We start from the raw sequence: 16,200 nt of genomic DNA on the forward strand, positions 1-16,200 counted from the left end.
GACATTCAATCTTATCCATCTTATGAGGCACTAATGTGGCTAGCCTGTTACTGTACTGCCAGCTTCTTGTCAGGGGCCCTGGAGCTTATTTGAGTGGCCTGCCCCCCGATCCCAAGAAGGGCGAGAATGGCTCCTATTGTTTCTAATATTGCCATTCCTCCCCCTATGTCAGAAGAAATGTAGGAAAATGCCCTGTTAGGCAGGGCTGGGGGCATTTCTGCTTGAGCAGGAGTGCCTCTGAGGGGCAGGGGTATGGATCCTGAGGGATTTTAATGTGGCCCGGTGTCCTTCAGGCCATGCAGATGATGGTCAGTCTGCTCTGACAACAGTGTTGGCCCCTTAAAGAGGAGGTCCTGAATGGTGGTCTGGAGCTCAGGAAGCACCCCCGGCACCTGCAGCCAAGAGCTGTGGAGCAATACTAGGTTCGAGGCCATGGTGCGGACATCCTCATCTGCTGCGTCTAGGGCCTCTTGGAGGGCCACCCGAGAGACCACTCTGCCCTCCTCAGAGAGACTTGAACTAAGGATGGATAAACTTGTCCATTGCAGCCCATGTGTTGTAAGCATAGCAACTCAGCAATACCTCCTGATTCACTATGCAAAGCTGCAGATCCCCAGACACAGAGGCCTTCCTGTCCAGAAGGTCCATCTTTTTTTAGCATCCCTGCTCTTGAGCATTGGACCCAGTTACCCATGTCTTTCCTCCTGGTTCCCTGCCTCAAGAATGAAGGACCCCAGGGGGACTGGGGAAGAGATGCTCATTCCCCTCCTGCAGCACAAAGTACCACCTCTCAACCTTCTTATCAGTCAGTGAGATGGAGACCAGAGTTTGTTAAAGGGTCTTTATGATCCTTTATGGTCTTATTGGGGGCAGGGCCACCCTAGTAGGGGCATCAGGCTGCAGACTGTCAACTGTCAGGTTTGAGTCCTTCGACATCTTTTCTCCCTGAACTCCCAAACTCTGGACCAGGCAGCGAAGGAGGTCCTGATGTGACCTCGAGTCCATGGAGAGAAGGAAGCACACCACCAAGAGCCTCATCTGGCAAAGAGGAAGATGAGCCCTTCAGGCCCACCTTCTCTGGATCACGGGCTTGTGAGGGAGCTTGGGAAGCCACTGAGGACATCACCATAGGAGGGTGAACCATGGGTGGCTCTCTCTCAGCAGGGGGCCCAGGTGAGGCTTGCCCCGAGTCATTGGAGTCACTGAACTTGAGCCCCAATATGAGTGGCGAAGTGCCAGTGGCAGATGAAGGGCTGCTTCCATGAGGATAATCTTCAACTGAGACTCTCTCCCTTGCTTGATGTGTGGCTTGAAGCCCTTTCAGATCTTACATGGCTCGAACAGATGGGCTTCTCTGAGGCTCTTGAGGCAGACTTTTTGGGCATCCCCACAGGGCATAGGCTTCTGGCACTTCACACAGGGTTGAAGCCTTGGGGCCCGGGCACGCCCTGCCGCAGGTGCTGGAGATGCAACGCGGGCCCCAAATTTAAGTAACTACTAACACTTAACTATTTACAAGATAAAAACAATCAACTAGAAAAACACTGGCTAACACTATAAAAAAAAACCAAAACAGGTGAGAACTGCTCGGAGTGCTTGCAAAGTACGTTCCAACAACCATCACCATCAGTAAGACGGAATTGAGGGGGTGGAGGGTCAGTAGGGGTGTGTCTAGACTACATGCCTCTGTCGACGGAGGCATGTAGATTAGCCAGATCGACAGAGGGAAATGAAGCCGCGATTAAAATAATCGCGGCTTCATTTAAATTTAAATGGCTGCCCCGCTCTGCCGATCAGCTGTTTGTCGGCAGATCGGGGCAGTCTGGACGCGACGCGCCGACAAAGAAGCCTTTCTTGATCGGCACAGGTAAACCTGGTTTCACGAGGCATACCTGTGCCGATCAAGAAAGGCTTCTTTGTCGGCGCGGCGCGTCCAGACTGCCCCGATCTGCCGACAAACAGCTGATCGGCAGAGCGGGGCAGCCATTTAAATTTAAATGAAGCTGAGATTATTTTAATCGCGGCTTCATTTCCCTCTGCCGATCTGGCTAATCTACATGCCTCCGTCGACGGAGGCATGTAGTTTAGACGTACCCTAGGGGTTTATATTTGCTGATATAGCAACGCCACACCAGGGGGTTCCTCTGCTGGCCCAATGGGTATGACTAAGGGAAAAAACTTTCAATGGTGCACCCAGCATGTGCTAGGGATGTTAAAATTCGATTAATTAACTAACTGAATAGTTGATGGGATTTCCATCGACTACTTGATAAGTCAATAAGGACTAGTGTGGCATTTCAACGATTGAAACGCCGCATGGAGCCCGGAGCCAGCAGGAAGTCCCCCGCTGATCCCGGGCTCCATTTGGGCATTTCCTCTTTGAAATGTACAAGAGCCCCTCCTGTTCCTCCCCCCCTTGCTGCCTCTTTCTGATAGATGCAGCAAGTGGGAGGGGGGGAAGCAACTAGTTATCTAGTTTGCCGACTATCCGATAAGCAAAAGCTTTTGCTTATCAGATAGTCGACTAGTCGATTACTTGTTTACATCCCTAGAGCATGCACACCTACATGGAATGGACATGAACATTAGTTATCTCTGGCTTGTGCGTGGAACTAACTGAAGGTACCCAATACACTTTAATATAATTAGCTTTCCCTGACTGATGCAGAAAAAAATCGTTATCAGCGGTTTGATTTCTTGTAGTTATCTCAAGTATGTGGGTGTTGAGGGATTCTGAGCAAGGGTAGTTAGTATCCATATGTATTAATTCAGAAGGGCATTCCAAGTGTAATTCTGCTTATTAGAATGAATGTGGCTCTATCTCCTGCTGGCTGGACCACAGCAATTTATGAATTCATATAAAATGGTGACCTAATTCCTGAGCTAAGTGGGGAAGTGGAATAGTGGGAGGAAACACAAGGAGGAAGATGTAATATGGGAGACCTCATTCATATGGAGAAAATAGAGCAATCGACTAGTTCTTGTAGATGCCTGTACATAAATGCAAGAAGCCTGGGAAACAGGAAAAATTGGAAGTCCTAGAATAATCCAGGAACTCTGATATGACTAGAATAACAAAGAGCTGGTACAGTAATTCTCATGACTAAAGTGCTGTCATGGATGGGTATAAACTGTTCAGGAAGGACAGGTGGGGGAGAAAGGATGAAGTTGCACTGTAAGAGAGCAGTATGATGGGTTAAGGTTAGAGGTGAGAGCAACAAGAGTGATGTTGTGGTGGTCATCTGCTATAGACCACTAGATAAGAGGATGAGGTAGGCGAGGCTTTCTTCAAGTTTCCAGATCACTGGCTAGGGATGTAAGCGACTAGTTGACTACCCAACAAGTCTAGGCTTATTGGGTAGTCAAGACATTACTGGGTAGTTGAGTCATTACTCAACTATTCACTCTCCGCTTTTCTGCCTCCCAAGGAGATTCTCAAGTAGCAGAAGATGACTGAACAAGAAGCAATTGTCTCAAGTCGTGGTGAGGAGAGATTTAGATTGGATATTAAGAAAAACTATTTAACTAGAAAGGTGCTTCAGGGGGTAGCCAAATTAGTCTGTACAGGATAAACTTAAAAAGCAACAAATGGTTTGGTAGCACTTTATAGACTAACAAAACATGTAGATGGTATCGTGAGCTTTTGTGGGCACAGCCCACTTCTTCAGATGATGAAGGCGGTTCATCACTGTAATGGTTTGCCTAGTGAGGCCTCTTTCTTTAGAAGTTTTTAAGGCTAGGCTTAAAAAGCCCTGTCCGGAATGATTTAATTGGGGTTGGTTCTGCTTTGGGGGGGGGGGGGGGTGGACTAGATAATTTTTTGAGGTCTCTTCCAACCCGTATCTTTTATGATTCAACAGTTTCTGAACAGAGTTGAATCTTTTAGCTAGGTAGTAGAGGAAGACTGATGAATTAAAACAGCAAACCCACGACCTATCCAGGGCATTGTAATACAAAGGCTGCACAGGAGAAGCTAACAGAGGGGGCAGACCAAGCTAGCCTCTAGGTGGGATGGAAAGACTTATAAAGGGCACTGAAAAAGGCAACAAGAATTTTATGCGGTAGAATTTCATGCCATGAAACAAGAGGACCCAATGAAAGAATTCAAAGTTACATGATCAAAGTGATGGGCATAGAAGAAAGATTAGAGTATTTCAGAAGTTCTTCATATATACAAGGATGATGTTTGTTATTAGTATTCAAACTGTTCATCCTTTTATTGAAACGTTAGGCACTTCCAACTTTTAGTACAATTGTTTTTATATTTGTTTTCTACTTACGCAAATACGGGTCTAACAGCATTGTTCATATTCCCATAGGTTGCTCGGCCCAACAGCTCTCTAAAACAATTCTCAGCCAGCACAGCAGGGTTCTCCTCTTTCTCTCCTGCTGTAGGGGATGAGGGTGGACCAGTTCGACTGAAACAAAGAAAAAAGTTACTCTTACTTGTTACTCATATGCCTATTTCTAGGTACTTTCATGATTTTTACCCATCTAGTATTTGGATGCTTGACTTACACAAAGCCAAGCAACAACGACCTCTGCAAGATACCTTGTGAACTTGTCCCAATGCAGACAGTGCACAAAAGCCTGGGATATAAACCTATAGCACACTATAATGCGGAGCACTAACTAGCCATGTGGATACTGCTATTGCACACTAAAATTATAATTTTATTTTATCTGCTCCAATTTCAGTGGTGAGTTAGTGCACTGCATGCTAGTGTACTGCAGATTTACACTTCAGCCTGCTATGCACTAACTCCTCTTCTAGTCAAGCCCTGTGTATTTCTGTGGGCAAACAATTTTATCTGTGTTAGTTCGCAACGTAGTACAATCTGGAGCAGAGACTGAATATGAAAATTTACATATCAGTTTTCCCCCAAGTCGAGTGTGAGTGTTCAATCTAGTCACAGGACAGTAACTGATAAGAGGCAAAACAATGGCCATCAGTTCTGGTTTATTTATCCAGTAACACCATCACATCTAGCATTTTTTATATATTTAAGGTTTCAGTAACGTGGTGAGCAAACGGTTGCCCTTTTATTCCTGAAAGCTTTAAATCAGAGATAATCTTTATCAGGAGTGGGGAACCTTTATGGTTAAAGGGCCACTGATCCACTGGGGGAGGGGAGAGAGGGGAAAAAAAAAAAAATCAGTCGGAGGCCGCACTCAAGTGAGATGCAAAAAAGCCCCAAAACAAAACAAAAAAAACAAACAAACCAACAAACCCCAACTGAGAAGGAGAAAGACTCCCCACATTCCCCTCACACATAAGTCTAGCGGAGCAAAGGGTAGTAGATTGTGTGCTCCAGCCCCATGTAGGGAAGGGGAGGGGGGGCCCGGTGAGGCATCATGGGCTCGACAATGGTGCGGGGGATCCCCTAATCTTAGGGGCCAGATACAAGCAAACCAGGGGCTGCATCTGGCCCCTGGGTTCCCCACCTATGACCTATATGATAAGATCAAACACACTAATTAGCTATATGATTTGGTTAGGGTTATGTCAAACAATTATCTCAATCCTTCCATTATCAGAAGGATTCTGTCGTTATCTGAAGGAATTGGAGATTCCTGACCTGAAGTAACCTATATTATCTGCTGTACCTCTTTCAAGAAAAAAAAAATTGGCCCTTGTACTGCCTTCCCCTTTCACATGCAGCTTTTACTAGAAGTGCACTTTGGGCCAAATAGTAACAGCAATAAACCTTATGTCTTGTAAAAGCAACAAGTCTAACAATTTTGAAGGACCCCTAACTGCACTTTTATCAGTCCTGAACTCAGCTATATACAAAGAAACTGAGCCATTCTTTCTGTCTTATGTAACCTTCTAAGTATAAAGGAAAAAAAAGTAGGTGAACACAGAACTTTATTTAATGTCTTTTATTCAATTACAATTCAGACTGTACAGGCAGGATGTAGCCTCTCCCATGGCCTGGGCTCATCCTCCTCCTTGCAGTTCTAACAAGGGCTCTCTACTCTATTCCATTCACTCACTTCCATGAAGGCAGGGCAGTACAAAATTCTGTGAACTCCCACAGGGTCAGGGACACCCGATCCCCCCGCAGGCATAAAGTACAGGAATGGCTGTGGGCCATGCAGGGAAGAGCAGAAACCTGGCATGAACCCACAAACTCCCTTCCATGACAGCAGGGCTGCAGAGGGTTTCTTGTGCTGCTGAAGGAGCCATTCAGCCTCTCTCATAGCTGAGTGCCTTTCTTCGCTCTTGCAGTCTTGTTGTGGGGGGAAGCAGGGGAAGTTTCTCTCTATTATCTGAAAGTCTGCATTATCCAAATGTCTTCCTTATCTTCCAGCATGAGATACAGGCTCTCTATAGTGTGTATCTCACGCTGAGAGACAAGGAAGGGATTCAGATAATGTGAATATTCAGATAATAGGGTTTTACATAAATAGGAACAAACTGTAAACCTATAATAATAGACAAGTTGAAAAGAATATAAAGCAAAAAGTTGTGATGTTTCAAATTGCATATCATATTTTTGGTAATACAGCTATACTCCAAAATGAATTAAAGGCCCAAAATCTATGCAAGAACTTTGGCAAAACTCTGGTAAAAGCAAAGTGACTAATGAGCTCAACCCGCCCACCACTTAGTCCTCATTAGGTTGATGAGTGTGAAATGAAAACTCCAATATAGTTGGAGGAGATGTTTTGCAATAACAGTTGGTTTCCAGGTTTAAAAAAAATGCTGCAACTAATTAGAACACTGCTGCCCATGTAACATCATCAGAACTAGATCCTACAGATCTGAAAGTTTGCAAGTATATTTAATTCCAGAAACACAAACCTTTTGTGTTACTTTATTTATAAACTTCAGTGGAGTAACAGAGTTAGTCTAACAAATCAGACAGGCAAACGTTAGATCCTTGACCTTTGCTTGGAAGTCTTTGGGGACTCCAGCTGCTTGCAGCCAAGACGAGCACCTCATTACTACGGACGTTGCTGTGGCTCTTGCTGCTGTGTCAGCAGCATCGAGAGCCATTTGTAAAACTGTGCAGTTACAGTCTACCCCTTTTGTAGAACAGACTTTAATATAAGTCTCTTGCTGTTAGGAAGATGTTGCATAAGGTCTGTTAGATTCACATAGTTGTTGAAGTTATGATTTGCAAGCAGGGCTGTATAATTTGCCGTGCAAAATTGGAGAGTCAAGGAGGAGTACATCTTTCTTCCAAATAAGTCCAGATGTTTGTGTTCTTTGTCCTGTGTATTTGATTTGTATTGGGGGTTTTTGAATTTTTAGTTTGCAGCATCAACAACTAGTGAGTTGGTTGAGGGTGTAGAAATAAAAAGTCCATGCCTTCTGATAGGATGAAGTATTTTCTGTCAGCCGGCTTGCTCGTCAGGGGGCTGTGGCTGGTGTTTACCAAACTTTTTCTGTTGCTTCCAAAATTGCTTCATCAAGGAGAAGTGCAATTTTTTAATTTTGCTGAGGATTGGAGGTTTTTTAAACATTTGTGCTGTCTTTCTTGCACTTCTGAAAATATGACCTCTTGACTGGTAGCAACCTTTTTGAATAGTTTGTGGAATTGTTTTAGGTCATCTGGAATGACTGCTTCATCTGGTGAAGAGAAAGACTTGTCAGTGGGTGTCAAATCTGGCTGTTGGGTATCTGGATCATGGGTAATCTTCCCTTCCTCCATGTCAAGACCTGCTGTGGGAGGTGGTGAAGGACATGGGTGCATAGATAGTAACGATCTCTGAGCAGGCATGGGGGGGGGGGGGAGGGGACAACTGCACTGTGTTCTGGTGGGACACAATGACAGCAGCTTTGGTACTAAGGAAGGTAAGACCATTCTAGATGCCATTGAGGGTGGTGGGAATACTGTGGTCAGTGTGTATCATATGATGTGTGGGCTCATGCAAGGGAGGAGTGTTGAGAAAACACTCCTAGCATCATCAGGGTAGCCACTGTAATGAGATGGAGTAGGTGACTATGGTGAGAGAGGGGAGTCTCGTATTGATAGGGGAAAGCGAGAATATCATGATATAGTCCCATGAGTAGATCTGGCTCTCGGTTCCAGTACCGGAGTAGTGTTGTCTTGAGTGTGTGTTGAGGAACAGTGGAGGCTTGATGACATTTGCCGTAGTGCCAAAGTGCTCGGTGCCAGTGGAGGAAGCATCGGCACCAGTGATGTCGGTGGGGACTTGGGGGCTCAGAATGCGAGGCAGGGGGTTAGCAGAATTTGACCTGGCCTTCCTCGGTGCTGGCGGAGCCAGTAATGCTGGTAGTGCTGGCTGTGCTTGCGACACAGAGGTTATCGTAGAAGTTTCTGAGCCCTGAGTGGGTGCTCTTTTCGGTGCCAGGGTAGCCGGTGCCGTGGTCAGTTCAGAGTGAGGCTTGGATCCTGTCACTGATGTGACACAGGGCCTCTGAGTACCCAAAGTGCCTGCCTTATCTTCCGTGCTAATTCGTGGCAGGAGAGAACAAGCTGGATAATTTTTGTTTTTGATAGCAGCTTAGATGCAGAAGGGCTTGAAGGTTTCTCCCGAGAGGAAGGGGCGTCTGAACGATTAGTATCCTCTTTGTCCGACTGAGGTTGAAGCGCTTTGTCAAATAGTAAAATGTGCAATCTTAGCTCTCTATCTTTGCGAGCCCTGGTCATGAGGTTGCGGCAATGGATGCATTTCTGGGGGACATTGGTCTCACCCAGGCAGCGGATACATTCGGTATAGACTCCTGGTATTTCTCACATTTTTTAAAATCAGGAGATCCCGGCATGTTGTCCGTCAAAGGCGTTTCTTTTTTTCTTTTTCTTGTAGAGGCTTGAAGTCGTCTTTGATTTGCCACACGCTACCCCTGAGGAAGTGTGCTTTTTTTTTTTTTTTTTGGACTACTGCTGCACTAAAAAAATCAGTGGATGTTTTCAGAGAACAACCCACAATGACTCCAAGATCTCTCTCTCTCAAGTGGTTATAGCTAAATTAGTCCCCATCATTTTGTATGTACAGTTGGGATTATTTTTTCCAATGTGCTTTACTTTGCATTTATCAAGATTAAATTTCATTTGCTATTTTCTTGCCCAGTCACTTAGTTTTGGGAGATCCTTTTGAAGCTCTTCACAGTCTGCTTTGTTCCTTGAGCAGTTTAATACCATCTGCAAGTTTTGCAACCTGTTTACCCTTTTCTCCAGACCACTTATAAATAGGTTAAATAGGATTGGTCCCAGTACAGACCATTGGGGGACACCGCTAGTTATCTCTCTCCGTTCTGAAATCTTACCATTTATTCCTAACTTTTGTTTCCTGTCTTTTAACCAGTTAGCAATCCATGAAAGGACCTTTCCTCTTATCCTATGATACCTTACTTTACTTAAGAGCCTTTGGTAAGGGACCTTGTCAAAGGCCTTCTGAAAATCTAAGTACACTATATCCACTGCATCCCCCTTAATCATATGCTCATTGACCTCCTCAAAGAACTCTACTAGATTATTAAGGCATGATTTCCCTTTACAGAATCCATGTTGACTTTAGCTATCTTCCAGTCATTAGGTACAGAAGCCAATTTAATGGATAGGCTATAGAGCACAGTTAATAGTTTTGCAATTTGACATCTGAGTTCTTTCAGAACTGTTGGGTGAATGGCATCGGGTCCCAGTGATGTATTACTGTTAAGTCTATCAATTTGTTCCAAAACCTCCTCTAATGATGCCTCAGTCTGGGAAAATTCCTCAGATCTGTCATCTAAAAAACTGCTCAGGTTTGGGAATCTCCCTAACATCCTCAGCTGTGAAGACCAAAGCAAATACACTAGCCCCCTAATTTGAACTAGGGAGGCTAATGTAGGCATTCGAAGTTGCAAATGAAGCCCAGGTTTTAAATATCCCGGAACTGATTTGCATCTTCCCAGCCGGGTGCCATTTTTAAATCCCCTTAGTCGAAACTAACTGCCCGCAGCTACACGCAGCAGTCAAACGTTAACTCAAACTAAGTCCTTAGTTCGAGTTAACTGTTACACGTCATTCCACAACAAATTGGAGAAATGGTCTAAGGTAAACAGGCTGAAGTTTAATAAAGACAAATGCAAAGTGCTCCACTTAGGAAGGAACAATCAGATTCACACATACAGAATGGGAAGCGACTGTCTAGGAAGGAGTACGGCAGAAAGGGATTTACGGTTATAGTGGACCAAAAGCTGAATACGATTCAGCAGTGTGATGCTGTTGCAAAAAAAAGCAAACATGATTTTGGGATGCATTAACAGGTGTATTGTGAGCAAGACACGAGAAGTTATTCTTCCGCTCTACTCTGCACTGGTTAGGCCTCAGTTGGAGTATTGTGTCCAGTTTTGGGCACCGCATTTCAAGAAAGATGTAGAGAAATTGGAGAGGGTCCAGAGAAGAGCAACAAGAATGACTAAAGGTCTAGAGAACATGACCTACGAAGGAAGGCTGAGAGAATTGAGTTTGTTTAGTTTAGAAAAGAGAAGATTGAGGGGGGAGACATGATAGCCATTTTCAGCTATCTAAAAGGATGTCGTAAGGAGGAGGGAGAAAACTTGTTCATCTTGGCCTCTGAGGATAGAACAAGAAGCAATGGGCTTAAACTGCAGCTAGGGAGGTTTAGGTTGGACATTAGGAAAAAGTTCCTAACTGTCAAGGTAGTCAAACACTGGAATAAATTGTCCAGGGAGGTTGTGGAATCTCCATCTCTGGAGATATTTAAGAAGAGGTAAGATAAATGTCTGTCAGGGATGGTCTAGACAGTATTTGGTCCTGCCATGGGGGCAGGGGACTAGACTCTCGAGGTTCCTTACAGTCCTAGTATTCTATGATTCTACTGCTATATTTTTATTAGAGTATGGAATTACTATCTATAGAGATTCTATGCCTCCTCATCTTTCTTCTGTATTCAGGTCTGGTACCCATCTCTTCCTCACTGGCTGATGCTACTGCAAGGGAAGTTTGGAGGGGATGATTATACAGATGCCTGAATGTGAGAAGGGACATAAGTACCGCCCTCCTCCTCCTCCCCCTCCGCCTCTCCTCTCCCTCTCCCCGCAGAAGCAGGAAAGCCGAGGTCTGCTGGAGTTCCTTGGTTGGCTTTAAATGAGCCTATTCTGGTTGGAGAAGCAGATGTTAAATGCCTTGCAGATTGTGGAATTTTTCCTGCATCTACTCTAGGCAAATATCTAGGGCCATATCCAGCCTCAACAATTCCTGATGAGTCTTAAAAAAAATTAAAAAAAAGATGAGAACAAGGTTGTTCCTCCACCATCTTATCAGGGACGTCACATGTACTGGAGGCTAGATGCTGAATCTGTTTGGTGCTGTGCTCAGAATCAACACTAGAACGCTTGCGGCTTTGATATGCCTGATGACCAGTACATTGAATGGGCTGAGGTGGCTACAGGGATGCTCTCGATTGAGAGGTGAAGCTCCATGGTTTCCATAAGGGTCACTGCAAAGGCCCCAGCACCCAAATGTGCAGAGCCCAAGGATCCCTTTTATTACTGGAATAGAGGCTCAAACTAGGGCAAGGAGGTGCTACCATTGGCTAAGGTTAGCAAACACAGGACCCAACTTCAGAATCTGACAAAGAAGCCTCCTCTGATGACCATGATGGTGTCATGCCTGTTGGTACTGGAGAAGGTTCAGACTCTGAAGAATGAGTAGCTGTGCTTTCTCATGCATATATGAGCAAAATGTTTTAGACATTTCCTCCTTATGTCCTCCTCTTAGCTAAAGGCAGATGTCCATGAGGACCTCAGTCCCACAGATATACTTCATGTTATGGTACCTACCTACATCCCTAGCAGTCTCTGGCCACCATGATCTTCATACGTATGGGAACTAGCACTACCGGGAGGTCTATGTAGCAGAGAGTCCTGAACCTTGGGATTAGAAGCCGGTCCTAAAGTAGGCTCCATCATTAGGAGTTAAACCTGATCTACCTCTTTTTCTAGGCTTTATCTTTGGAGGGAAAAAAAAGTGTAGATCTTGCACTTACTGGCGATACGAGTATTATCCAAATAGCAGAGGAACTGGGAATGCCCATCACATACCAGAAAAGTCTCACAGCAAGAGACATCCCTTTTGAAAATCAGCATTTCACAGTAAAATAATGAAAAAGTTGCTACAAAAGGAAGTTCTAAAGTTATATATTTAAAAATTGTTTTAAAAGGAAAAAAATATAGAAGGAACAACTTTTCCCACAACTGCAAACACTACAAGATAACTATATGCTAGCTAGCTAACTGCTGAAGAAAACAAGGATATAGAGGCTCCATCACAGGTCAAAGGCAGTGGAGAAAAAAAAAACGAGGCCAGTTTGCCTATGCTGCCTCATATTACCTCAGAAAGTGGCACTCGGACATGTGGGGTGCAAGTATAAGCCAAACAAGCATCACTACTAAAAATCTCAGATCAAAGGTACAGGAACTCCCTGAAGCAGCGCACCTAAAGGTACACAACTTGAAGAAAAAAACCCATAAAAATCTCTCTCAAAAGCAACAAGTGTCAGGAGAAATATTTTATTCTCCCTTAAGATGGGAGTGTGTATTTATTCATTCTGTATGCAGCTGAGCTGGAAAGTCTGGCCCTTTCTAAATAATGTTTTGATGCCATCTGCTAGAACAATATGGTTCATACTGCTACTCTTCAAGATGCCTCTCTTCTCTGCTTCTGCATGTATTAAGTCACAATAGCAAAAAAAAAGGAGAAATTATTATTTGTAGAATTTGAGGCCAAGAGTCAAAAACTGATAAATACTGTTTTCCATTTTTGCCATGTGTATAAAAGCTAATTTATGTGCCATTTGGGAAAGCATTAGTCATTTTTTCTGCACAGTGTCTTTAGTTTAAAACTATCTTAAATAAGCAGTTAGCTTCAGATATTGCTTTCCTTTGCTCACTAAGAGCACGTCTATACTTACGAGAAGACTGATGCTCAAAGTAAATCTTCTAGCATCAATTTTAGCAGGTCTAACAGATTTTTTTTTTAAAGAAAGAAAAAGTTACTAGTTAACCATATATATGCTAATATGTGTATCAAGATTATGTAGTCACAACAAAAGCTACTCTAACAGGGAAGAAAAAGCTACCTACTCTTGGAAGAGAGCCTAAAGTTTGCTAAAAAAAAAAAATCAATTAATACTAATCAATGCCAATTAGTATGTAATACCTGTCAATGTCTTCTATCTTCTGCATATTAAACAGCAGCGAGGGAACTATCTTGTCCATATGCTGAGGTTCCCATATGGTTGCTCTGAGCTCATCGTTAACCGTTTTGCGTACTACTCCCTGAATGCCTCTGATTCCTGCAATCCGGATCCTAGGAGAGAGACGTTTTCAAAAGGTGAATGACATGATTTATCAATCATTTAGGCAGTGTGGTTATGGAATTTGGATTTCATTTAAGTTCTAAAAGGGATTAAATTGGAAAACTGGTTACAATTGTTAAAGACATACATAATCCCTTTAAATCTACACAAGGCTCCTACTAACATTGATGGGAGCCATGCACGCTCACATGAAGACAAAATATGACCTTTAAAAACTATACTGATATGGATCTTCAGGCACACTTGTAAAAATATAAAATTGTTCAACTGCACAGACTGCTTCTTAAAGTATTAAGAGCATGGCATACAAAAAAAAAAAAAAAAAAACCCGATGCTTTCAAGATTTTTACAGGTTGATATCTACAAAAATGATTAGAAAGGACAGCAGTAAGCCAGCAAGGGAAAGAGCCTGAATTGCTAGAACAGTTTCTTGCATCTTGATCAATGAATAAAAGTTAAACATGAAATACAAAATGGCATTTCCATCTGTGTTTTATCAACCAAATACACCAAGAACTCTGACCGCAAATACTCACACTCACACTCTAACATGCTCTGGCCTCTGCTGAGAATTAATCTTATTTAATTACAGCCAGGAAACTTAGATATGAAAAATGCAAATTACTTAAGACCAAATTCCTGATTCTGTACGCTGGGAGGAAGGTGTACCTCTCCTCTTATCACAGTGGTAGAAGAGCTACTTATTTCAGATCCATAAGTCCAGCCCTCATATCCTCAAAGTCACTGTTGTGCAGGCAACCCCCAAGAAGCTAGGGATTTTGTTGTGCTGAAGGAATGTGACCTCTCCGTCTTCTGGTATAATTCCTGCACAGAAGAATGGCTCAGTTTCCACTAAAACACTTCTCTTCCAATACTACAAAAAGGGGGGTGGATTTACATAAGAATACCGTTAACATATCAAATGTATATTATTCTTGAAATCCTTCAGTATCTTAGCTTTGTGTCTCATAAGAACATAACATAAGAATGGCCGTACTGGGTCAGACCAAAGGTCCATCTAGCCTAGTAGCCTGTCTGCCGACGGTGGCCATCACCAGGTGCACCAGAGAGGGTGGACCGAAGACAAAGATCAAGCAATTTGTCTCCTGCCATCCTTCTCCAGTATCTGACAAACAGAGGCCAGGGACACCACTTCTATCCCCTGGCTAATAGCCTTTTATGGACCTAACCTCCATGAAATTATCTAGCTTCTCTTTAAACTCTATTATAGTCCTAGCCTTCACAGCCTCCTCTGGCAAGGAGTTCCACAGGTTGACTACGCGCTGTGTGAAGAAGAACTTTCTTTTATTAGTTTTAAACCTGCTACCCATTAACTTCATTTGGTGTCCTCTAGTTCTTCTATTATGGGAACAAATAAATAACTTTTCTTTATTCATCCTCTCCACACCACTCATGATTTTATATACCTCTATCATATCCCCCCTCAGTCTCCTCTTTTCTAAACTGAAAAGTCCCAGTCTCTTTAGCTTCTCTTCATATGGGACCCATTCCAAACTCCTAATCATTTTAGCTGCCCTTTTCTAAGGCCAAAATATCTTTTTTTGAGGTGAGGAGAGGGGACCACACAGTATTCAAGATGTGGGCATACCATAGTTTTATACAGGGACAATAAGATATTCTGTGTCTTATTTCCTATCCCTTTCTTAATAATTCCTAACATCCTATTTGCCTTTTTGACCGCCACTGCACACTGTGTGGAAGTTTTCAGGGAACTATCAATGATAACTCCAAGATCTCTTTCCTGATTTGTCGTAGCCAAATTAGCCCCCATCATACTGTACATATAGTTGGGGATATTTTTTTCCAACGTGTATTACTTTACACTTATTCACTCTTCTCCACTCTTCACCAAAAAGAAAAAAATGCTGGATATTTGGAACTACTGGATGATTTCCTCAAAATCTGATGTCTTATGACAACCTTATTAGGATACGCTCTAGTTTAAGGCCAGATTCCATGCCCGTTTGTTGGTGTGAGGAACTAAATTAGAAATCACCAGAAACATGTTCCAACTCCATCTCTATGATCAGCGTTCTTTATGAGCTTGCACAAATTGATTAACATTTGGGCTTAGTGTCATTATCTGTACAATTGAAAGAATATCTACCCGCTCAAAGTACTTTCAGTTCAAAGTTAAAAGTGACATAAGTGTTAATTATTTTACTGCCCATGAAGATGCATTGTGAGTATGCTTTATTTAATAAAAATGTACAGCTTTCAGATCAATATTTCAGTTACTTCTTACATGCTAAACTCCTCTGAAAAAAGAAAATGACTTGTAGCAGAGTAGGACTCCATCCAATGTTGACTAATAGAAATATTTAACAATTTGGATTTTTATACTTGAAGGCAAGTTAAACAATGTAATGCATGAAAGTAAGCAAAAAAACCCAGTGTTATAGGTTGGAATGAACCTTGGTAGTGGTGGATAACAGCCACTTTTCATTCAGAATACCTGTAGAGGCCATTAAGTTCCCTTAAGAAACCTGAAAGCTATGGCAACATTGGCCTCCACCAGCAAATAGAGGCATATCACTATCCAAAACAAAGGAACACCTAGGGAAGAGATTTAGTTGTCTATTGTTTTACAAAGGCTGTGTGTCTGTGAAAGAAAGACTAGAGAGCTTTAGAAAGAAAGCACAAAGAAGCCCCAGACAAAAGCCCCAGTAGCACATCCTTCTCCTAACAGAAACAACTCACAGATCCCAAATTTAGGTTAATCTCTAGTATGAAAAAGCAGTAACACCACAGTGAACTTATAAAACGCATTCTATAAAAAAGGTCTCACAAATTCTAATGTTTGAGTATGTTCAATAATTCTTATATATAGTTTACACAACAAATGAACATTTCACTAGAGGGAGCTAAAGGACAAAAAAA

General features: G+C 42.8%; 1 protein-coding gene across 5 annotated transcripts in view; it reads right to left on the reverse strand.

Moving 5' to 3' along the window:
- Positions 1–16,200, reverse strand: part of EFR3A (EFR3 homolog A) — a 101,207-nt gene that overhangs the window by 46,152 nt on the left and 38,855 nt on the right. For all 5 annotated transcript variants that reach the window (XM_075920132.1, XM_075920131.1, XM_025184913.2 and 2 more), the window contains 2 exons: positions 13,140–13,289; positions 4,281–4,418 (listed from right to left, as the gene is read on the reverse strand). In XM_075920132.1, the coding sequence (XP_075776247.1) occupies positions 4,281–4,418; positions 13,140–13,289 (288 nt within the window). The remainder of the gene's footprint in view (positions 1–4,280; positions 4,419–13,139; positions 13,290–16,200) is intronic.

This window comes from Pelodiscus sinensis, chromosome 2, assembly GCF_049634645.1.
Source record: "Pelodiscus sinensis isolate JC-2024 chromosome 2, ASM4963464v1, whole genome shotgun sequence".
Taxonomy (NCBI): domain Eukaryota; kingdom Metazoa; phylum Chordata; order Testudines; family Trionychidae; genus Pelodiscus; species Pelodiscus sinensis.